This window comes from Triplophysa rosa, linkage group LG8 (assembly GCF_024868665.1).
Source record: "Triplophysa rosa linkage group LG8, Trosa_1v2, whole genome shotgun sequence".
NCBI lineage: Eukaryota > Metazoa > Chordata > Actinopteri > Cypriniformes > Nemacheilidae > Triplophysa > Triplophysa rosa.
The window spans coordinates 3,946,999-3,970,067 of record NC_079897.1 but is presented as its reverse complement, the minus strand read 5'-3'; the positions used below and the strand labels follow the sequence as shown (position 1 = coordinate 3,970,067).

The window sequence follows — 23,069 nt, the reverse complement described above, 5'->3', positions numbered from 1 at the left end:
TTTTAAAAGATTTAACAGGACATTTTGATGCAGTTTTGTTTAAAGGAACAGTTCACTCATAAATAAAAATTCTGTCATCATTTACTCACCCTTAAACTGTTCCAAATCTGTGTACATTTTTCTGATGAACACAGAGAAAGATATTTGGAAAAATGCTTGTAACCAAACAGTTCTGGGGCACTTTTGACTACCAATTTTATTTTTCCTACTATGGTAGTCAATGGTGGCCAAGAACTGTTTGGTTATAAGCATTCTTCCAAATATCTTTTTCTATGTTCATCAGAACAAAGAAATTTACACAGATTTGGAACAGCTTAAGGGTGAGTAAATGATGACAGAATTTGTATTTTTGGGTGAACTGCCGGTTTATGTACGGAGTCTGGAAAATGCTGTGGAAGGAATTTACGTTTATAGGATCGTGCCAATTATTGGAGTGACAGGTTGGCAAAACCTACCCGAATTACTTGCTTTGGATCGGAACACCAATTTGAAACAAATCATCTGACACATTACTTAAGAATGATCAGAATACAGTACCACATCAAAATATTGACACCCTCCGAAAACCAACACCAGTACCTTCCACGCAAGGCAACATTTTGTTCAATGTACTTAACTTTAGATACTCTAAGCAAGTTGCACTTTTACAAATTCACACAGAAATTAAAACTAAAAGTTCTAAACTTCACATTTTTAAAACAAATTTAGAAAAGGCAAAATAAAACTATTTCACAAGAACTCGTTCCAACAGAAATTCACAATAACTTAAAGCAATAAAAAAACAAATAAATGGGAAATACAACAAAAACAGCTTATGAGCTTCTTATAACCAACAGCATCTCTTGAGGTTCTTTTTATCGTACTTTAAAGAGGAAAACACATTAATCCTGTGTCCCTGTACAACATAACAAATGTGTCAGAACGAAACTAACAAAACTCGAAGCAGTAAAACAAAAATGAGTCACTGAGCAACCGTCCGTCAGAGGAATAGCAGCGACGCACCTCTCTGACTCCCTCTGCTGGACAGCACAGTGTGTTCTGGAATGTTTTCATATCTAAGCCACTTAACGGTTCACTTCTTTGATACTTTCAGCTTCGTGCCTTCATCACGTACACTTTATCACTCCAATACACACTCAAATCACGGGACAGCAGTGGGATCTTTCTGAAACGGGAACTTCCCTCAAAGAGATTAAACAACCTCTTTCACAACCTGTACAGGAAACATAAAAGTCTAGTGCTTCTATCTGTCTACGCCATATTATTAAAGTCTAAAGACACAGGTGTGCTCTGTGGCAGTTGTGCTCTTTAGCAGTAACTACGGGTCTGGCCTTCAGTTCGGATGGTCCAGTTGGGTCCCGGCAGGCTCCCTTGCCGGTTCAGACCTCTAGGGTTCCTCAAAACCGGAGGTCGAAGAGAAGGATCCAGAACGATGTCTCGTCGGGGTGTGTTGGGATACTGCGGAAGCACTGGCCCGGACTGGTACGGGAACTGGCTAAACTGGTCGGACACCGCTTGGGGCCCGTATCCTCTTGTTGACCCAACGGCTAAATTTGAGAAGGCCACTGTAGGTGGAGTGCATGTGTGGGGGGCGTCTGGGAGGCCCTGAGGGCCCCAGCTGGGGTATGGGGCGTCCTGATAATACGGTCTTGGGGGATAAGGGTTAGGGGTTGTGCTTTCTCCCTGTGCACTTGGAATAAAGTCTTGGCTTCGGTAAAACTTAAGGACTTGGTTGCCCGATGGCATGACGTCAAATGCTTGTCTATACTGGCCTCCAGAGGATCTCCGCAAGAGGGCCTGTCGTTGGAAAAATTGTCTTGGAGTCACCTGAACTTCAAAGCGCCCTCGAGAGGGTCCCGGGGTGTATACGTTGTATGCAGGTGGTAGATGCTGCTGCTGTTGTTGGCTGGGGTAGGGATTTGGGGGGTGCTCGAAATGCGGAGAAGACGACAATGAGGAAGAAGCCGGCGCAGCCTCCTTTTCATCCTCAGCAAGCTTTTCAATGAGCAAGGAGGCTATGTCTTTACCCGTGAGGATGTGAGTGGGCTCCGTTGTGGTGCTTTGCGGATCCGAACGGCTGCGGAAGTGCGTGGTGGCGGATGCCGCTGCATTGATGTCTTTAGAATCCGGGGACGCATCGTTATGAGGACTGTCCAAGATAGCCATAGGACTTTCTTCTTGTGGTTGCTTTTGTTCTTTATCATCGGGTGGTGGCTCTGATGGTGGCCTTAGCGTCTCCAAATCTCGATGACTATCTCCGTCAAGGTCGGTGGTGGCCCAACCCTTTGTAGTAACTCCTGATGGGCTTGTGAATGGGTAGTTGACATAAATGTGCTCAGGCTGATCTTTCGTAAGCTCTTGTGCAGGAGAGGACTGAGGCGGCTGGGCTTGATGTGACTTTAATCCAGCATGCTGATGCTGATTTAGTGGCAAGTCTTCTGGTCTAGAAGCTTCTAAGTACCGATAACACACCTTTCCATTTTCAAAGTAGGGGTGGAGTTGAGAGGCATTGTGGTCTGCTGAAGGCGAGCGCTGGGAGCAAGACAGGCCACGCAGGTGCACGGATAGAGGTACTACGCCCACTGAGGAGCCCATGGGATGCACTTCACTTCGTGTCAGCCGGACAGATGACGATGTCTGTCGCTGAGTCCGTGAGTGGGGAGGATGACCTGAGGATCCATCATGAGAGCGATGGTGAGAATGGGAAAAGGAAAAAGACTGCGAGTGTGCTGCGGCCCAAGCTCGTGTGGCCTCCGATGACCACAACTGGGGAGCTCTACCACCACCATGACCTTGGTGGTTATACGGAGGGGGTTGACCTCTGGAAACAGGCCTTTGATTGGCCGGGTCAGTGAGACGGAGGTTGCCCTCTAGATCCAGCTTCATATTCTGATAGCTGTGTCGTGCGTAGCTGGGTGGATGCTCAGGTGCGCCAATCTCGTAGTAGAAGTTCTCCATCTTGGATGGATCTTCAGAAGAGGGGACAACAGGTCTGATCGGAGTTGCCTGTTGCTGTTGGGGAACGTGTGCGGCTTGGCCGGCCATTCTGGCGGCGTGATACCGAGACAGCGCGTCGGAGGTACTACTGATGCGTTCGGAGAAAGCTCTGGAAAGTGGTTGGGTAACCTGAGGAGGCCCTGCCAAGCGTCGGATGCGGGTGGCATCCAGAGAACGGCGCATGTAATCGTGTCGGTCCGTCTGCGAGAGCGGAGCTCTCAGGGGAGTAAGATCAGGGGGTTTGGGTGGAACTTTAGGACGGGTGGGCTGGAAGGCTCGTACCTGGGCCAGTGGAGAGCTCTCAGATTTGGAGTGCAGGATCTGGGGGTGTGGCTGTGAGGCAGGCTTGGACTGAGAGTTGAGAGTTGTGTGAGATTTCTGCTGTTGAAGCTGTGGAGCAGAAAAATGACGTCCATACGCTGGAGGTTTCCTCTGAGGATGGGCAGCGTTGTTGGAGGTCGGGCTGGATTTTGAGGGTTGTGTTGAAGAAATCGTCTCCTCATTTTTATAGATAGGGCTTGGGGTTCGCTCATTGTCCTCGGAGGAACTTGCAGCTGACAGCTCTGAATTGGATGACCCCGAATCAGACACTGAGCTGGCAGAAGGTGACCTTTGCACTGCACCATGTGATTTGTCTGTATGTTTTTCAGTTCCAGTTTCATCATCATCAGCATCACCCTCAGTCTTCCACACAGAAAGCGGGCGCACGGTGGAGTAGATCTGGTTAGGGTCAGAGGATAGCAGAGCACCGGCATCAGCAGAAAATGACCTCTGAAAGCGTAAGTCTGTCTCAGAGGCTCCCGTCTGACGGGGTCGGTATGGGGGAGAGGCACCTTGCCGCAGGGCCTTGTTGGCACTTTCAGCCAGGGCCAGAGCCATGAGGCGCGCAGGGTTTTTGGGAGGAGGTGGTGGGGGCTGTTGTGAAGGAAGAGGAATGCCAGCGGGACCCAAAATACCTGAAATAAAAAGAACAGAGAGTAAAGGATTGGTAAGAAACTGTAGTGCTTTTGAACCAGTGTTTGCATTTTGCGAAGGGGTCTATATCAATGCAAGTTTGTTTCTGAAATCAGAGTTTACTCACTGGGACCCTTGATCTTGACGCTGGGGCCCAGTTTACTGCTGAGCTCCTGCTGACAGCTCTCTGTGAGCTGAAAGTCACATGACCTCAAGAGCATAGATATCATCTGTGGTGGCTGTGGCGGCCCACTGTTCGGGGGTCCAGTTTGCAATTCACCAGCTCGCCCACCAATCATTTCCAGAACCTTAAAAGATAAAATAACATATTTGTTTTGCATAAGCACATGACAACGTCAACTTATCACAAACAAAAAAGGAGTTGTATCAAATCTTTGCTGAAATTCACCTTGGCAGGTACACTGATGGCGATCGGATCAGAGATGTCCAGAGATGGGGGGGATTTTGGCGCTTTAGGTGAAAGAGCATGAACGACTTTACGAGTAAAAGAACGTCTCTCTTGCGGTGGCTGGGATGGCGGAGCCGTGGTCGTTGGCATCTGGCTGTGGGAGGGGCTTACGTTTGACTCGCCCTGCTGAGCAGTGCTCACAGAAAGATTAGCGGACGGCCTGTGCTGACAGAACACCTGCTGAGGCGGAGCCGCCGCGGCCAAGATCAAACTCCGTCGGGCAGCAGCTTCTGATTGGTTGAGCACAGAGTCTGGATCCTCTGTAATTGATCGCTGGCTCCCCGAGCGGGCGTGACCTTGATGGCTGAGACAGCGATATGGAGGGGGTGCAGGCGCAGGAGGGGACTCTCTGCCGCCTGGGGGAACGCTGGTGCCTCCCAATCCGATTGGCCCGTCTTCCAAGAAGGTGGGGCTGAAGTCAATGACATCTTCTGCCATCCATGAGGTGGATGGTTCTTGGGAGAAATCGGGTAGCATGTACACACCCTCCTCGTCCTCTTCATCTTCGTCCTCTTCCTCATCAGCACCACGGGTCTCCTCGGGCAGCAGGCTGTCGTAGGAGCGACTCGGATGGATTGTAGACGGGGAGCGCTGGGGAAGGAGCTGAGGATCGACCGAAGCAGCCAGAGAGAGGCCATCGCTGCTGGAGCGAGGTCTTCGCAAGCGCTGCATCTTTCCTTGACCTGAGATGGAAAGAAGATGTAACATCAATTTTACATCAATTGTATAAGCAGAAATGAGATATGACAAGTTTGAAAATGACATGAGGGTAACAAATAATAGTAGATTAATATTGGTAAAAAAAGAAGCATTGACGTGTCATTCATACCTGCTCCACTGTGCTGAGACGACAGAGACTCTTCACTCTTCGCTGATCTGAGAGTCACGCTGTCTACCCTACAACCTAAATCACACAAACACAGATCTCAAAAACAAGCTTATTTTCTTCCGACCTATGAAAATGTCCAAAAAAGTGAAGTTCATTCTACAGTCTATCGAGATATGTCACACACCTGCGTGAGAGGTGGTGGGCTGAAACAGAGAAGTGATCCGGGTGGGTTTACGTCTCCCTGCCGCTCCGGGTTTCCCGATGGCAAAGAACGTCTTCCAGCTCCCTCCTGCCGACTTCCGCACCTTCATGCCTCTTTTCCTCCTGAAAGAAATAAGAAAATGTGTGAAACAAATCTATTACCTATTCCATTAAAATTCATTCAATCGTTCCAAAGAAACCCACTTGTCGGGGAGGTCGAGCACAGCGTGAAACTGGCCCTGTAAAGCATGAGGAGATCCCTGCAGGAGAAGAGGAGCTTGGGTACGAGCCTGCGCCTCCTCCAGAGACAGAAGCCTGGTGGACACAAACGACTTGGGCCTGGTGAGAGACTGCCGGGCTGCGGGAGAAAACAGAACAAGAGAAAGATTCAGACTCATATTTGACTTATCAAGGCAAAGGGCAAAAGCGGGTAAATGGAGGCAGGTTTTGGCAAAGAGCTCAGCGAACGGCAACAAACAAACAAACATAATTCAACATTGTCAGAAAAAACATGAGCTCGTTCAAAGCTCCCCAGTCCGTACAGCTCTACTGCAAGTATAAGCTTTGTAGAATTCAACACACTGAGAGATCACAAGTAGACAAAAGTGAAGAACATACGCTAAAGAAAAATGCAAATGCAGACACAAACAGTTACCATGAAGTACTTTGTTGATCAAGATACACATTTAAAGGGATAGTTCATCCAAAAATGAAAATTCTGTCATCATTTACTCACACTCATGTAATTTCATACTTGCATAAATAACTTTGTTCCGATGAACACAAAGAAAGATATTTGGAAGAATGTTAGTAATTTTCAGTTCTGGGACATCATTGACTACCATAGTAGGAAGAATTAAATGGTAGTCAAAGGTGCCCAAGAACTCTTTGTTTTCCTAAATTCTTCAAAATATCTCATTATGTGTTCAACAGAACAAAAAAAACAATATTTTTTCCCTACTATGGTAGTGGATGATGTCCCAGAACTGATAAATTGCTAACATTCTTCCAGGTTTGAAACAATCTGAGGGTGAATGAATGAACTATCCCTTTACAGGGACATTTTACCCCAAAATAAAAGCTTTGTCATCATTCACCCTCATATGGTTCAAAACCTGTATGTGACTCTTTCTTCTGCGGAACACAAAAGAAGATATTTTGAGAAATGTCTCAATGGTTTTGTGTCCATGCAATGGAAGTCAACAGGGGCCAATGCTGTTGGTTAACGCTCTTTTAAAATATCTTCTTTTGTGTTCTGCAGACAAACGACAATCAAACAGGTTTGGAATGACATGAGGGTGAGAAAATTATGAAATAAATTTTTGTTTTCGGTGAACTATGACTTTAACATAAATTCTGGTGTCATTTCTTGAGTTCTGACACTTCTAAAACCATCTATGTATAAAACAAAGATCGCATCTGCTATCACATACATATAGAGTACGTTTCAGGCCTTGGCCAGCACATAAAATCCAGAACATCAAACGAGTAGAATCAAAAACATAGCCTGCGAAACTAGGAATAAAGACTGCGTGACATGTAGCTGTATGCTGAAAGCAACATTTAGGGTTAATTCTTACAAAACGCCTTCGATTAAAACAAAAACGTAAGCTGACACACAAAAAAATGACTGAATTACACTTTACCTGATCCTAGTGTCTGGTATTGATCATTAACCTCATGTCCAACTTAATGAAATTATTATTATATGGTGGAAAATATAAATACAACAAAATTTGATGTCAACAGAGAGATTTATTGCCTAATAAACACCATGCTGCAAAAGAATTACATTTTTGTAAACGTGTTAACAGCTTGCATACACAAATTGGAAACACTTTACAATAAAGTTTGATAACAGTAGTTTAGCTAACATGAATTAACATCGAGCAATACTTCTATAGCATTTATTCATCTTTTCTCATCATAGTTTCAGTATTTACTAATGAATTAAACCAACAGTTGTACCTGTTGATAATGCACCGTGAACTAACATGAACAATTGACTAACATGTAGATTAATGATTAATAAATGTTAAAAAGTATATTGCTCATTGTTAGCTAATGCATTACTGTAAACTAGAGATGCACCGATACTAAATTTCTCCATCTATACAGATTATTCAGAGTGATATCTGCCAATTAATTTGTAAAGTTAAATTATTATTTCTGAACTTTCTGAATGTTAAAATATTAATTCATATAATGACTATGGATATTGAACATCAAACTGGTGATTGTTTCTTAACTTTTTCTAAATACAGAGCACAAATTCGTTGCATTTTTCTGGCCTCTTTTGATTGACAGGATATATCGGTCTGTTTTTAAACTATCGGCCGAAAGCCGATACCGATTATTGGCCGATATATCGGTGCATCTCTACTGTAAAGTGTTACCAACAATTCAAATGAAATATCCAGCAATGGATTTAATGACATAAACAGGATGAATATGATGAATATAAAAATATGGTGTGAACATTGTGGTATCAGATGCATCCCTGCTGGAAAATAATTGTACATGGTTTCTAGCTGGTCATTTGGATCTATTAGCATGTTAAACCTGATTATTATAAGCTGGACTACCAGGTATCAACCTAGTAGACCAACTCTACTAGGTTTCAAAAATCACTCCGACTACATGAAGTTATCATGATGCATTTTTCCAGAAAAGTGTCCACATGTGAGACAGAGGGTCAGTCTGAGTCTCACATCATGGAGAAGCGTCGCAGATCTGGGTCTAGAGCAGAGGGGTCAGTCAAACAGGACTCCCCCCTGGCCTCCTGAAGACTAACCAGGCGTGTTCGGGGCTTTCGTGAGATCTTGTGCTCCGCCCCTCCTGTTGCTATGAAAACACACAGTTTGCGCTCGGTAAGCTTCACTTACATACGGGCGTGTCAGGCCAATGCAAATATGTTTTGTGGTGTGCGTTACGATGCCTGTCACACCTTTAACCTTTAAGCAATTGGCAGAGGCTTTTATCCAAAATGACTTACGAACAAAGTACCTTAAATAGTCTGTGTTGCCTGTGAATCGAACTCATGAATTTGCAGTTTAGACAAAAGTGTTGCATTTGATATACAGAATGTTTACAATATACAGTCATGGAAAATGACCATAATTGCTTTTTATTCAAATAGCCACTGAAATTGTCGTCAGTGTTTGCTTTATAACATTTTTTCTATGCATTTTTTGTAGGGATGTCAAAAGATTAATCGCAATTAATTGCATCCAGAATAAACGTTTTTGTTTCATAATATATATCTGTGTACTGTGCATAATAATTTTGTATTTATTAACACATACACATCCATGCATATATTTAAGAAAAATCTAAATATTAATAAACATTTATATATAATTTCAATTATTGGCAAATATAAATAAATACATGTAAATATTTCCTAAATATGTATACTTGTGTATGTGTTTGTATTTTGTATTACAAAATTAATATGCACAGTACATAGACATATGTTATGTAAACACAAACTTTTATTCTGGATGCGATTAATCGCGATTAATCGTTTGACAGCCCTAATTTTTTGTATAATAGAATGTGATGATATATACAAAAAATGCATTTGCATACTAATTTATACTTTTTTGCCAAATAGTTTTGGCCAATAAAGTTTAGCATTTTGTTCATTTTGTACTACACACCACATATTTTGATGGTTAAAAAATAACAACCTTGTTGAAAACATTCTGGGACGGTCTTATTTAAAAAATGTACCTATGGTCCTAATAGGCTAAACTCAAAGGCAGCACTATAAGAACGTGAACAGACTTTTGCGCTGATAATGTGATACCTTAAAATACTGCCTACGCAGTAGGTTTTGGAACAGAATTTCAGTATCTATTTAACCAAAGAGCAGTTTAAAGTCAGGGCTTAAAGGGTGAACGTCCACACAGAAGTAAACGACCAGACGTGATTTTGTCCCATGTTTCATTCAACATACCTGCGTTGAAACGGCCAACGGACGTGAAAGAGTCGCTGAAGAGAACTTCAACGTTGCTGAGCAAAAACTCCACGACCACCGACTGAATCCGCACTTCTTTGAATGGGTCAGCGCCGCTTAAACCAATCGCCTCGATTTCTTGTGACCTAATACGAAACGACAGCAGATTCTGATTAATATTAGTGTAAACATAGACTGCATTGAGTCTAACCAGACTGATGCTGACAGTATAATGAACCAATAATATTTTCTCACACTGATATCATTGCCAATACGTAGGAATTACCTGAGCAGGTTGGGGGCCCAGACGATGGCCAGATTCTTAATGTGCATGCTGGTCTCCGCACTGCACGTGGCCAAGTGTGCCAGATGTCTGATGAGGTACTCCAATGTTCTGAGGCGACGATAAACATCTCATCATCATTAAAATCATTAAATAATGTGACATTTGGATAAATACACGATCTTTTCTTGCCTCTGGACTCACGAGAATGCGAGAATTTTTATTAAACCTTAACAGCTTCTGATATAAACTTCACTATCAAAACCAACCTACCGAATCTGCTTGGCCAAAAATGATCCATTTTATACAAGATATCATTTCCCAGCCTTACTTGTGACCCATGTGCAGTGTGTAAGATCAGAACAAAGTGAGTATTACCGGTAATGAGGAGGAGGAAGCTGCTGAATGACATCATGAACTTTGACCATTCTCTCTTCATCCGTCATCTCTCCCATACATTCCTGCACACACAGAGACATACGGCTCAGTGTTTACTGTGAAAACCTTCAGGAACTAAGTAAAATGTCTTGAAGGCGCCGACCACAGACGATTCTAAAAATGCTTTTTTAAATACTGCTGTTGTACAGTGAATGTAAAGTTAACTTCTTAAACTTACAGCAAACTTCTCATAGAGTTGGTACGTTAGGAGCGGATTGGGCAGCTCTCTGAAGTACAGTTTGCACAAGGAGCCGACGCAGTGAATGTCCTGCATGTACACGTCTTTCGTCAGATCGGGAATATTCTCACTGTCAAACTCGTGCCTGATCAGGAAGAGACGAAGAATACATTTACCATAGTAATGGATATCAAGAGATCTTAAAGGGATAGTCCACCCAAATGTCATATACTCACCCTCATGTCATTTCAAACCTGTATGAATTTCTTCTGCAGAATACAAAAGAAGATATTTTGAAGAACGTTCGTAACCGAACAACGTAGACACCCATTGACGTCTATTGTACGGACACACAACCAATGCAAGTGAATGGGTCCCGCCGTTGTTCGGTTATCAACATTCTTCAAAATAACTTATTTTGTGTTCTGCAGAAGAAAGAAAGTCAATGAAAGTTGAGGATGAATAAATGATGTCAGAATGTTCATTTTTGGGTGAACTATCCCTTTAATAATCGCTCAGAACAAAGAAATCCCTCCTGAAAACAGAAAGACTTTTTATTGTCTTTCTGTTGAAAGATATTGTAATGTAGATTTAAATCAACCCCAGAATACAACATATTGTCCAAACCCCTGAATAAAAAAATAAAGCAGATTATGACATGAGAAAGAAAATCCAACATGGTTACACACACACACACCTGAGTTTCTGTATGTTGGAGGAGACCCCAGAGTGTCTGTAGATCCCATCCACCACACCATGTTCCTCTATAAACTCTGAGCAGCTCTTCAGGACCTGTGGGACTGAAGTTTGACCACAAAAATGTAATTTCATCAATGTCACATTTCAGTTCAAACCTTTTATTATTTTCTGCTTCCGTACCATCTTGGCCAGAGTTAAGGAGATGCTCGCCGAGGTCGCAGCCGAACACTCTTTCCTTCAGGATGCCCCTCTGTTTCAGTTTCTGTTTGGTGGGCCTGGACTTCATAAAGGTGCGCAGGAAACCCATCAGCTTGCCATGTTTCTTGGAGACTGCCATAGGGGGGCGACAAAGAGCTTATCAGGGACAGAACCCTTTGTGTTTTTAGTCAGGGCTCTGTGATATCTAAAGAGAAGATCCTATAAACCAGTAAACGCTTTTGACTACATCACACATACGTATCTCGGTATGCTTAATGTAAAAAAAGAAATTTTTATCAACCTAAGGCACCATTCGACAAACGTACAATCAGTGTTAACAAGCAGATTTAAAATAATAAATATTTCAATGATCAGGTTAATAAAGGCCTGTTAAAGCCGTAACGTCAAGATCTTGCCTGTTGTGTGCGTGATCATTAATGTTGTTAAAAGACCCAATCAAATCATTTTGATATCTCAGTTTTCTTTCCTGTTTTAAAATATGTCCTACTTAATGCGAAGAATGGCATCAAATATGTATTATTCAAGGACTAAACATCACAAATAATGATTTCATAGGGTCCTTAAAAGCTGCGATTTTCTGTTAGAGAGAAATACTGCATGACAACGTTTAATACAACACTGCATACAGACATAAAAATAAATCATTGCATCCCACTAACAGCTTTTGATTTATGCAACAAGCTGCTTGTAATTGAAGAGATGCTACACATTCGAATGATTTCTACAGCATTTTACTGTTCGCTATCCATCCAACCCTCACGATCACCATCCCACACATTCTGCCTGCTGTACAAACCACCACAATCTGTGTTACAAACCCTGCGCGTGTCAGAAGAGCGTTAGCAACAGAACAGATACAGAAATGTTAGTTTAAGTTATTCCACTGAATTTGTTACCAGCCATGTTTAGGAACCAAGGATGAAGAACTGAGAGAAACAAGAGAGGGAACACAATCGGCAGAAACATCAAATGCATCTCTAGCCACCACATATCACAGCATTTAACTATATTAGTAGATCCTGAGTCGTGCTAAACGACAACCATAACCGTTATCTTAGACATGAATCAGTGAGAAATGCCAGAAGAGACTTTATTTAGTCTAAAATGCCTTTCAAGGCTATTAAAACGACGTCATAACATGGCTAAAGTATCATCTGCTCCAGAACATCAAGAAACACAAGCACATGATTGTCAGATTATAACTGAAGTTGGAGGATATACTGATTATTCACAACAAAGGAACAATTGCAGTGAATGTGATGAATCGGAATCAAATGTTTCGTTTCTCATTTGCCTATGTGTGCTTGTTTTGTGGAAAATAGCAAACCTTCTTTTAAAAACTACATTTTACTTCTAATATTTTATACTAAAACGCTCTCTTTTGTAGGTCGCTTTGGGAAATTATTCAATGTAAATGAACAACCTTTTGCAATAGATTTGTTTAAAAAGTATGTTTTCTCTGTTTGGGGAGAAAGTGCTCAAAACCATGACGTAGCAAAAACGATAATACTAAAATTTACAGCCACGGAAAAAAAGAAGAGACCTTTTCAAAAGTAATTTCAGTTTTTCTGAATATACTTTTTATAGGTATGCGCTTAGATAACATTATTGTTTTTGTTTCATTCTGTGAACTACTAACATTTCTGCTAGATGTCAAATATAAATATTATTTCTATTTGCATTTATTTGCAGAAAATGAAAACTGGAGAAACAGGTGAAAATAACAGAAAAGATGCTCTATATTTTTTTCAGACCTCAAATACTGCAAAGAAAACCAGTTAATATTCACTTTTAAGTAATACAACAGTAATATTTGTATGCATTCAGGTAACGTTTGTCCGTTTTTTTTATGTGATAACCTGGATTTGATCACAGTTTTCATGTGTCTTGTCATGCTGTCAGTCGTTCTCATTGCTGTTGGATGACTTTGTCACTACTGAGGTTTGATTTTGTTGAAATTTAACAGACACTGGACTGGACACAATACATCTAGAAATGCTGATTAAATAAAAATTTGGAATGGTCTCTTAATTTTTTCCGCGGCTGTATATTGAATATTGTCAAAAGGCTAACAACTTTAATATCCAACGGTGTCACTAAATCATCCAGCCCTGAATACAAACCCAGTACATAGAGAAGTATTATTTGTCATACCTGATGTTGGAGAGGAAGGTCCTGTTGTGTTAGTAACGCCGGGTTTACAGCTCAACCCATCGACCTCTGAAACACATAAAAACAAATTAGGAGAAAATCACACCGACTTACGCTACTACACCATATATCATTACTTAAATGGTCAGATCATGGTTTGCTTGCCTTGAACGTATTATACATTATTGCTTGAAAAGAACAATTGGCTATATAGAGGGCCTTTTTTTGAGAAGTCACACTGGGGTGTACAGTAGATTTTGAAGAGCACGGCGCATTACCTTGCTTACTGACAGGAGCGCTGACGGACTGCGGTAACTTCTCATTGATTAACTCCACACATTCACTGGGAAAGAAGCCAACCTGAGCAAGAAGAGAGCAGGAAAAATGGGGTTAAAGAGCTCACTAAAAACATCAGGTGTGGAAGTTTAGAGGGGTACCTGGAAGCCATGTTTCCCTCTCCACCACGTGGTGTCCTCTTTGGGCGGCATATCGATAACAGACAGAATATCGCCAACCTTTAGAAAGAGGAACAAGAACGTGAGATTAGCATGTCAACGGCACACATTCCCTTACAACAAGTGAAATAAATAAATGAAAAAGATTTCTTATGCACGACACAAAGTGGATTTTGTGGTGTTAAAAACCCTGTGGGACACAGTAATATAACAAATAACACCACCATTCACTATCCAACTATATTTATCAACAGTTATCAGACTACACACATTTATTGCAATGTAATATAGTTTATTTTTGTAACTGAAGGCTGTTTGCCGTTAACAAGCAACAACACAACTTGGTGCATTATAAAATGTGTGGTCATGCATATATATTTATTTGCCTTAACTTTAACTCCTTAAAACACTGCTATTACATGCAGAAATCATAATATAGAAATTGTTAACACCATAAATATAGTCACAATCAGACTAATATACACTTACACTACCGTTACATGCCAAGTACACTTTGACCCAAATGCAAAAAGAGGAAGAGAAAGAACATCGGTTCCTATATCTCACTAGAGTACAGATAGAGACAGTTCAAATTAACCTTAATGAGAGAAGGACATCAAATGGAAAAAAAGGCGCAAAAACTTTTTTCTGAAAGTTTCAAGTTTTAATGCTTCGCAGACAGATGGTTTCTTGGGAGCTCTGAGGCAGTAGCTGGAAGGATACTCAGGTGTCCGAGAGGTTACCAGATCCCATTAGTAAAAAAAGAAAATAAATAAAGGAACAGGCTGATGATCATGAAGTGTGACAGACAGACAGATAGAGAGAGAGACCTAAATGTGTTCTAAGTTTGGGTCGCCCCATTCTCTGGCCCAGAAAGATGTTCTGTATATAGAGCAGTGTGAAATGAGGGGGGACGTGAATAGAGGAGGAGAGAACAGTGTAGCGTCCCAGGACCAGGAAGGGTGTCCAAGCATGTGCACAATAAGGACAGGCAGTTTTTGGAAGAGTTTGGAGGTTATGTTGCAGTTTTAATCTCAGCGACGGCGCAAAAAGAAAATCCATCTGAACAAGTTTAAGTTTCTTAAAAACCTCTTGAAATTAGGTTTGAGTCCACATATTTGCTTTAAAGGCAACAGACATTTTTAATAAACATTTAGGCGATTTTCAGACGATATTCAAATTACAATCTTTCTCTAGAAAGTACTAGATTTTTAACGTACTTAAGTATTAAAGGTAAAAAACACGTAGAAAGTGTACAAATAAAACTTAGTGAAGTAAAAAAATGATAAATGCTTTATATTGCAGTTAAGCACTAGTGTAAAAATTCTTAAGTACTGTCCACCTCTGAAACAGAGCAAAAGCATTGGCATATACAAATGTTTATCCAATAACAAAGCTTTCCAGGAAAGAAACATCTCTTCCTTCAAACAGCACCTGCAACATCAAGTCACGATTCAGGCTTGTGATGGGAAACCAAAAACTAAAGTCTTGTACAAGCCTCTTAATTTGGGAAGTTGGGGAGGTACATATGAAAAGTAAAAACCTACCTAAGAAAGTATCAAGTCATGGGTTTTGTAAGCAGACGGCTGTACCTCAATGGAGATCTCATCTCTGGCCTGGGCATTGTAGCGTTTGATGACGTGAGCAGCAGCGATGGCCGGTACATTTAAAGACGCCTCTTCTTTCAGCAGGAATCTATTGCCATGGTTGTCGATCTGTTGCACATATAAAAAATCATTAGCTGTAACTTCAGAGATCCAGAGTCTTGTTTGTACCTGATCGCGTGTCTGTGGGCGTTTCTTTAAAACAAGCACCCGTGTTTGTGCCTGGGGGTTGTTTTAAGTTTAAATCTAGCAGATTTTAACTTTTTTCTTCATTGTGCATTTGCATATTACGCCGACTTTAGAAAACATCTATTATGCCTTTGTTTTTTTTTGTTTTAGCTGACCAAGGCTTTTAGTCCGAAAATATAAAATTAAAACTGCTGTGATCTGATCTAATGTCTTTTAGTCTCATCTTTTCTCTTGTCGTATCTCACCTCCATCCAGGTGAGAACTGGCCCACAGTTCAGCTTGTTATCCACGATCATGGAGAGTCGGTTCAGATACTCGGACAACAGTGGCGCGAACGTCTGTGTGAACAACAAGATTTATTCGTAAACACACAGGAAATGAGCTCACTAGATAAAACACTATTCATGCACATTGTATTCAAATACATATGTGTTTTTATGTGTGTGATGAATTAAAAAAAAATAGAAAAAGATATACATTTATATCTCAAGTGCAATACATACACACATGTGTATAGACGGTTTTAAGGCAACATTAGCAAATGTTACTGCGCGTGCGCCCTTAACTTTCGGTAAACATCTGCTAACAATAGAGTCCCTGTAGATTATTTATGAAAACAAGCGAAAGAAATGACAAGTAAATTACATTAGCTAGCCAGTTAAAAGTACATCTAGCCAGTATTATTTTGGTTACCAGTAGAAGAACCGTTACTTGGCTAAACTTAAATACGACAAAGTTACACGACCCATTCAATAAAATGAATGTACAATAAAATGAATCAAATACTTTATTTAATACAATTATTATACAATAAAAAAAGTAATGTATAAATAGTTATTATAAATATCTTATTTATATTATACTGGCCAGTTATATTATTACCCACAAGCCAGACAAAAAAACAGACACAGACGGACATTCGATGAAACCGTCTATATAGTGTGCATACAGTATATAGTGTTTGTGCATATACGGAGTTAAACACCTGTCTGCACACATTTAAAAGCAATATACAGAGAAAATTATTTAAACATTCTCGTGATAATGACCAAAATAACTAAACCTGAAATGAGAAAGACAAAGTAATATCTCCCAGCCTCATCTCTACGTGTCCAGATACCTACAATGGCCGACGACCTCAATACAGAGCAGCTAATGCCGTAACAGGCAAACATGAAACTGAACAAGAAGACATTAGTAGCCGTCTCAATTTATCTCACCTCCACCCGGTCTCCGAACTCGCTGAGGGGAGGTAGAGCCAACAGCTGTGAGTAACGCCGGTCGTAAATGCACTGATGCAGGTGAGCGTCCAGCGTCCGGAATTCCTCATACGAACGCCGCACCATCCACGTCTTACCCTAGATTCCAGACACAGAGAGAGAGAGAGAGAGAGAGTTAAACATAAAGATAGGGGGAGTCGTAGCCTAAATGCAGATGTTACTCATATAGGGTTGGCTACTTTGGGTTTACTTATTGATAAACTTATATCCCATGATATAATAATATAATACATTCTTGTAAGTAAAAGTAGTGAATAATGAAAAAACAAACAGAATTGTGTTATTTGTGGCTGGGGCAGGTGCGCTCACTCACCTGGCAGGACACCTGCACAAGGAAAACCAGATCTTTGGCACTGCCCGAGGTCCAGCTGGCATCGTTCTGCTCATTGGCAAACTGAAGCTAAAGGTGTAAAGAGCAGACGTTCATTAATGAGGGTGTGATTGATAATTGATAATTCAAGTACACATCAACAAACATTTTACGTCAACGGTTTTGTGCCGCATCCTAAGGCTAAACAATAAAGTCCTCTACTTCCATTCTAATCTGACTCCAATAACCGACACATGACTTTTTTTGGTCACTTAGTTTCCATTCCTGTTTTTCCTGATGTTCGGAAAATGGAAAAACCGTTAGGTGTTGTGCTGTCTGCAAAGAAGTCTCCTAGCAACGTAGCAAGTGTAAAAGATAAGCAATGCTAGCATTTGTTATGCCGGTGTGAGAGTAATAGAGAAGATCATTTCCTGCATCATGAAACCTTGTTAAACAGGTTTGGTTTCATCCCAAATTTTCCCCACATCTCACCAAAATCAAACGAATGGATTTCTGCTTGCTAGAAGTTTTACTTAAGTTGTTTTCTGAGTAAGAAGATAATGTATAAACATCTGATGTTCTGACTGGCTGCGATACTGCGTTCACAATAGATAAATGACATAACTCTTGATTTGGGGTGAGATGTAACACAGTTCATATCTCAAAGAAGCTGAGATGATCCCTCACAATAATTCAGTCAGCAAAATGCTTTTCACATCCCTGTAGCATCTGTGGGCTTTTGATACTCTGTGTTGTAAAGAGTCATAGAAATGTATTCAAAGCGGCTGACGTTAAGAGTCAGCCCTAACAAGGTTGTAGTTTTCCACCGCATCTGGCAGTGCTGTAGGAGATGAGAATTTCTTATCAAAAACATTTAACCTGTATAAAAAGATGCTTGTAGTCATATACTCGATTGAGTTCATGAGGTCTTGTAACTTCTTAAACTGCTTTGAGTAATGCAAGATGAGAGAGGAGAGATCTCCAAGGTTTTATTTTTCTCTTTTCTTCAGGGGTTTAAACACTAATGGGAGAGACCTTCCACTCCATCAAGCTGTGTGGTTTTCTCCAGTGTGTGTGTTTGTGTGTGTATAGTACAGCACTTTGCCATTAAAACACAAACCAGGTATACGGAGTACACAACACAGAGAAACAATTCCACAGGGAAAGTGAAATGCATTTTGAGAACAGAGGTCTGTCTACGTAGCTGTAAACTCTCTTGAACTCACCACAGTTTTTTACACAACACACTGTGTGAGAACTATTTTTGAAAGGAATAGTTCAGGCAAAAACGGAAATTCACATAACTTCCAAGATGTATATGACTTCCTTCTTTTTTATAAAAAAAATCATATTTTGAGGATATGTAACACGAAACCCATAAAAGCACCACATTAAAATCACCACGTTGATTACTATAAATCTTATTGGTTCTTACAAGACAAAGCTCCGGTTTCACAGACAAGGCTTAAGACTAGTCTAAGATTAAAATGAATTTTGAGCTGTTTTAACTGAAAATAACTTGCCCTGACATATCTTCAAATATCTCAGTGCCATTGTTTTGTTTCAAGATGCACATCAGTAATGTTTTTTTCTACTGCATTTTAATAAAATAAAATTAAATAGCCTAAATTAAAGCAACACTAGAGAACTTTTGCTTATGGTTCCCCCATGTGGTTGATAAGCGTAATGGTCTGTTATCAGTGTCGTAAATACTGTCGCTGTATAAGCTTCCCTGTGGGCAGCGCAATACACATGAATTTGTTGACTAAGCAGAAACCGCTGTTACATCATGTCACTTCATAAACTGTGCATGTACTAAAGCACACTTTTGGCTCCCACGGGGTATACTACTGGACTATGCTAATAGCTCAAACTAGATTCTGAGGTAGCAGCTGGTTGTTAGCCGTTAGCGCATAGCGTGCTAGCTACAAACTAGCTAACATGCCAACGTTGCATAGTTACATAGCCCATTTGCAGTCACCCAAAACAGAACGCATGGACGTGAATGTGTTTAGTTACCAACGAAAAAACGCCCTCGCGACCAAGCGTTGTGCTTTGAGTAATAGGTGCAATCACTAACTTGCACTCAACTTGCTATGGGAATAGTGCCTAGCATAGTAACTATACTGTAGATACCGATAACATTAGTCTACGTGCATGAACTAAGGAATCAGCAACTTTTGACCATAAAACATTTATTGTGGTTTGGAAGTCATCATTTACAAGCATAACACTATATCTGTGACAGATATTGATTCGTGTTCAGGCTCGTGTCCGATCACTCTCTCTTTTCCTCAGTTTTTTTGCTGGCTCTGCCATGGTGATGGTTTGGAGACTTGTGTCGAACTAGATCGTTTCATATTATTGTTAGCTGTTGGCTAACTTCACCCAGGCTACGAGTAAAACATGACGTATGCCGTAAAGCAGGTGATGGGCAGGGCTTGTGAACCTACACGCACACCAAAGATGCAAGTGTGATTTCAGCCGATAGAGGGCTGCTTAGGTAGCAGCGGCAGTCAAATTCGTCCAGTTAAGAGTTGTCCTACCACTAAATAATTTTATAGAGATTATTTTAAGGTCGAAAAACTCCCTGGTGTTGCTTTAACTAAGGCATAGTCCTGGCTTAGGCTAAGCCTTGTCTATGCAACTGGGAAAAATTGTTTTGTAAATATTTGCCATATAATATCTCATTACCACACCCGGGAACCAATGAGATATGAAACAATCGACACATCGCCATATTTGAACTATGCGCTTTTGTTTTGGTTTCAGTTTTGCTAAAACAGCTCAAGAATTACTTGTTTTCTTTTTCAAGAACTTCAAAAGACATTTATAAACACACTAAAGTCATTTGGATCACTTATATAATCGATGTGTAGACAGTTTAAGTGGCAACAACATAAACAGACATTATGTGGCCCAAACTAAACTTCCGGTAGACCTCCGCAAAGAATCTATAACTGCAGAGTAGATTTAATTTAATACAATTAATATTCAATAAAATATTAATTAAATCTAGAATAAATTGTTATATTATAACCAAACACAGACTGGAAGTTAACTTTGGTCAGGCGCGTGCATCCAATGAAACCATCTATAGATGGACATATAGTGACAGACATTTTTATACACAAATCTTGTGCTTAGCTGAAAAAAGGAACTCATATACATCTGAGATGGATTGAGAGTGAGTAAACAGCAAGAATTTTCAGGTGAACCTGCCAGTTTCCAACATAGCTAGCTATAAATGTCGTCAACAAACAGCAGGACACATCACCAGGAATTGGAACAAAGCCAAACTATTCTGCCAATATCACATTTCATGCAAAAACGGTGCAACAAAATATCCAGAGAAAAAACACATCTCATATCATTTGTATGACAATAAAGAAAGACCTTGGCTAAATAAAAGAAGGTCTTACCTCTAATGAACCGAAGTCCACGTTTTCATAGTGAAAGTGGGCACAGTCAACAAGCTTGGGGAAGTGACCTTTCACAACAGACAGCCTGGAACCACAACCAAATCACCGAATGAGTTAAAACGCTACTTACCTGCAGTGTACACAGTGTAAACATAACACGTGTCAGTCAAGCATGCGCATAGAATATGAACAAACAAACATCAACATTACATCAGAATGAGCAGCATTCCCAGAACACCCTAGCAACCAAGCAGAGGAATATGCTAATCAATGCTCAAAAGCCCCTAGCAACCAAACATCAATGCCCTGGTAACCATATAAAACATGCTATAGCATCATAACAGTTTTTGCATAGACCAGTGCAACTCACATTTCCTTAGGCACTTGTAAAAAAAATATGTTAAGGTTACACAGGATGTAAAAACAGCCCAGGGCAGCTCTCAGTACTTCAGCGATATCACTTCACACAACAGAAATACTTTGCATCCTATTATGTGGTATTTCAGACTGAGAAGAAGGAAGTAAAACTTGGTTCTTCCTGTTTTACTGTGTGTTGAGAGCTCAACGCAAACCTGAAAACTGGACTTCATGTTCCAAAGCAACTATACCAAAAGCAACACGATTATATTAAAGGGATAGTAAACTTCACTTCAAAATGAAAATGTCATACATTTTATTCACCCTCATGTTGTTCAAAACCAGTATATGACTCTAACTTCAGTGGAACATAAAAGAAGATATACTGAGAAATGTCTCAGCAGTCAATGGTCACCAACATTATTCAAAATATCTTCTTTTGTGTTCTGCCGATGAAAAAGGAAGTCAGGTTTGACATAAGGGGAAGTAAATGATTGAAGTATTGTTATATTTGGGTGAACCATACCTTTAAGTGGTGCTCCTGTAGGTCAAGTGCTAAAACATTGCATTAGCATCGCAAAAGGTTGTGTGTCACATACTGATAAAAATGTACTTCAAATGCACTATAAGTCACTTTGGTCACTAAAGTCACTAACAAAACTGCAACTAATAAAGTACAGACCTAAATTTACCTTCCCACATCTATAATATCTACCCACACTTATCTGCTTCTCTTCCGCCACACTACACACCATCAACAGCCGTTTGCTTCCACAAATCGGGTCACATTGCTTTCATACCTATTGCATCATACACTACATCAGCATCTCACTGAAGTTATCTTGCACTTTTCCAAAAATCAAACATAGACGTTGACACATTCCTCACCTTTTGCTCATCTTCCCCTTCAAGTTGGCAGTGGTGCCCACTGATCGGGTCCCAGGTTCCCCAGAACTGTCCAGATTATCAGTGCTCCGAGCCTGAGGAACAGGGAAGGGAATGGAAGACGGGACAGGAGAGAGATAAAAAAATGAGACAAAATGTGAGTTCATGATCATGCAACATTACAATTCACCAGCCACCCATTCATCCATCTTATGAAGGCATGATTGACAATGCATCAACTCAAGTCAAGGACACAAGGTCCAGTGTGTAATTTTTTGGAGGATCTATTGACAGAAATGCAATAAAATATACATAACTTCAACGACCTTACATAATGAAGTGTTATGTTTTTATTATCTTAGAATGACCTATTTCTATCTACATACACCGCAGGTCCCCTTACATGGAATTCGAAATGTTGTTTCTACATTAGCCCTAAACGGACAAGCTGCTCTACAGAGCGCGTTTCAAAAATACGTTTTCTCCTTCAGCAAAGATGTGAAAACATGATGACATCTTAGTTCTGTGTCAGCCATCGTACTGGGTTAGCCATTGGTTGCAATTTGCAACTTCACCGCTAGATGCCGCTAAATTTCATACACTGGACCCTTAATTACGGTGGCCGTGAAGTGCAAACAAAACAACAAATCGCAAAACTATAACAAATTTAAAAGCAAAATAAAAAATCCAAAATCACAATTACAAATCTGAAAACGCAATATCAAATCTAAAAAAAATAGCAAACCCTAAAACACAACAACAATTCGGGAAACGAAATAACGCGAAGGCTGAGCTCATGCATCCAGTGTGAAACAGTAGCGCACCGGACACGCATCTACTCCTAATGCAAGATGAGCCCGTTTTAACTGTATTAACAAAATGTGGCCTTTGAACGTTAATCAATGAATATGCCCTGTATCACATATGAAATGTTCTTTCTCATAGTGAGCGTGCTGGATATCTTGATTGACAGGAGTTTCGTCCAATCAACAGTAGCCATCCCATTCCAACAAAAGACCTACCTTTTCCGGTTTGACTGATTTGTCGTTATGTTTTCTGATTTGTCGTTTTGTTTCCCGAATTGTTGTTGCGTTTTATGGTTTGCTATTTTTTTTTAGATTTGATATTGAGTTTTCAGATTTGTAATTGTGATTTTGGATTATTTATTTTGCTTTTAGATTTGTTATT

The 23,069-nt window shown here is 40.4% G+C and overlaps 1 protein-coding gene across 6 annotated transcripts in view; it reads right to left on the bottom strand.

Moving 5' to 3' along the window:
- Positions 1 to 285: 285 nt before the first annotated feature.
- Positions 286 to 23,069, bottom strand: part of arhgap33 (Rho GTPase activating protein 33) — a 44,790-nt gene continuing 22,006 nt past the window's right edge. For 5 of the 6 annotated variants that reach the window (XM_057341250.1, XM_057341254.1, XM_057341253.1 and 2 more), the window contains 22 exons: positions 21,885 to 21,976; positions 20,640 to 20,724; positions 17,221 to 17,307; positions 16,848 to 16,985; positions 15,873 to 15,965; positions 15,427 to 15,549; positions 13,817 to 13,894; positions 13,658 to 13,739; positions 13,383 to 13,448; positions 12,125 to 12,154; positions 11,190 to 11,339; positions 11,008 to 11,110; positions 10,311 to 10,455; positions 10,073 to 10,155; positions 9,698 to 9,805; positions 9,412 to 9,557; positions 5,655 to 5,808; positions 5,434 to 5,573; positions 5,250 to 5,324; positions 4,361 to 5,103; positions 4,079 to 4,259; positions 286 to 3,953 (listed from right to left, as the gene is read on the bottom strand). In XM_057341250.1, coding sequence (XP_057197233.1) covers positions 1,309 to 3,953; positions 4,079 to 4,259; positions 4,361 to 5,103; positions 5,250 to 5,324; positions 5,434 to 5,573; positions 5,655 to 5,808; positions 9,412 to 9,557; positions 9,698 to 9,805; positions 10,073 to 10,155; positions 10,311 to 10,455; positions 11,008 to 11,110; positions 11,190 to 11,339; positions 12,125 to 12,154; positions 13,383 to 13,448; positions 13,658 to 13,739; positions 13,817 to 13,894; positions 15,427 to 15,549; positions 15,873 to 15,965; positions 16,848 to 16,985; positions 17,221 to 17,307; positions 20,640 to 20,724; positions 21,885 to 21,976 — 5,547 coding nt within the window. In that variant the 3' untranslated portion in view covers positions 286 to 1,308. The remainder of the gene's footprint in view (positions 3,954 to 4,078; positions 4,260 to 4,360; positions 5,104 to 5,249; positions 5,325 to 5,433; positions 5,574 to 5,654; positions 5,809 to 9,411; positions 9,558 to 9,697; positions 9,806 to 10,072; positions 10,156 to 10,310; positions 10,456 to 11,007; positions 11,111 to 11,189; positions 11,340 to 12,124; positions 12,155 to 13,382; positions 13,449 to 13,657; positions 13,740 to 13,816; positions 13,895 to 15,426; positions 15,550 to 15,872; positions 15,966 to 16,847; positions 16,986 to 17,220; positions 17,308 to 20,639; positions 20,725 to 21,884; positions 21,977 to 23,069) is intronic. The other variant, XM_057341251.1, reaches the window with a different exon arrangement.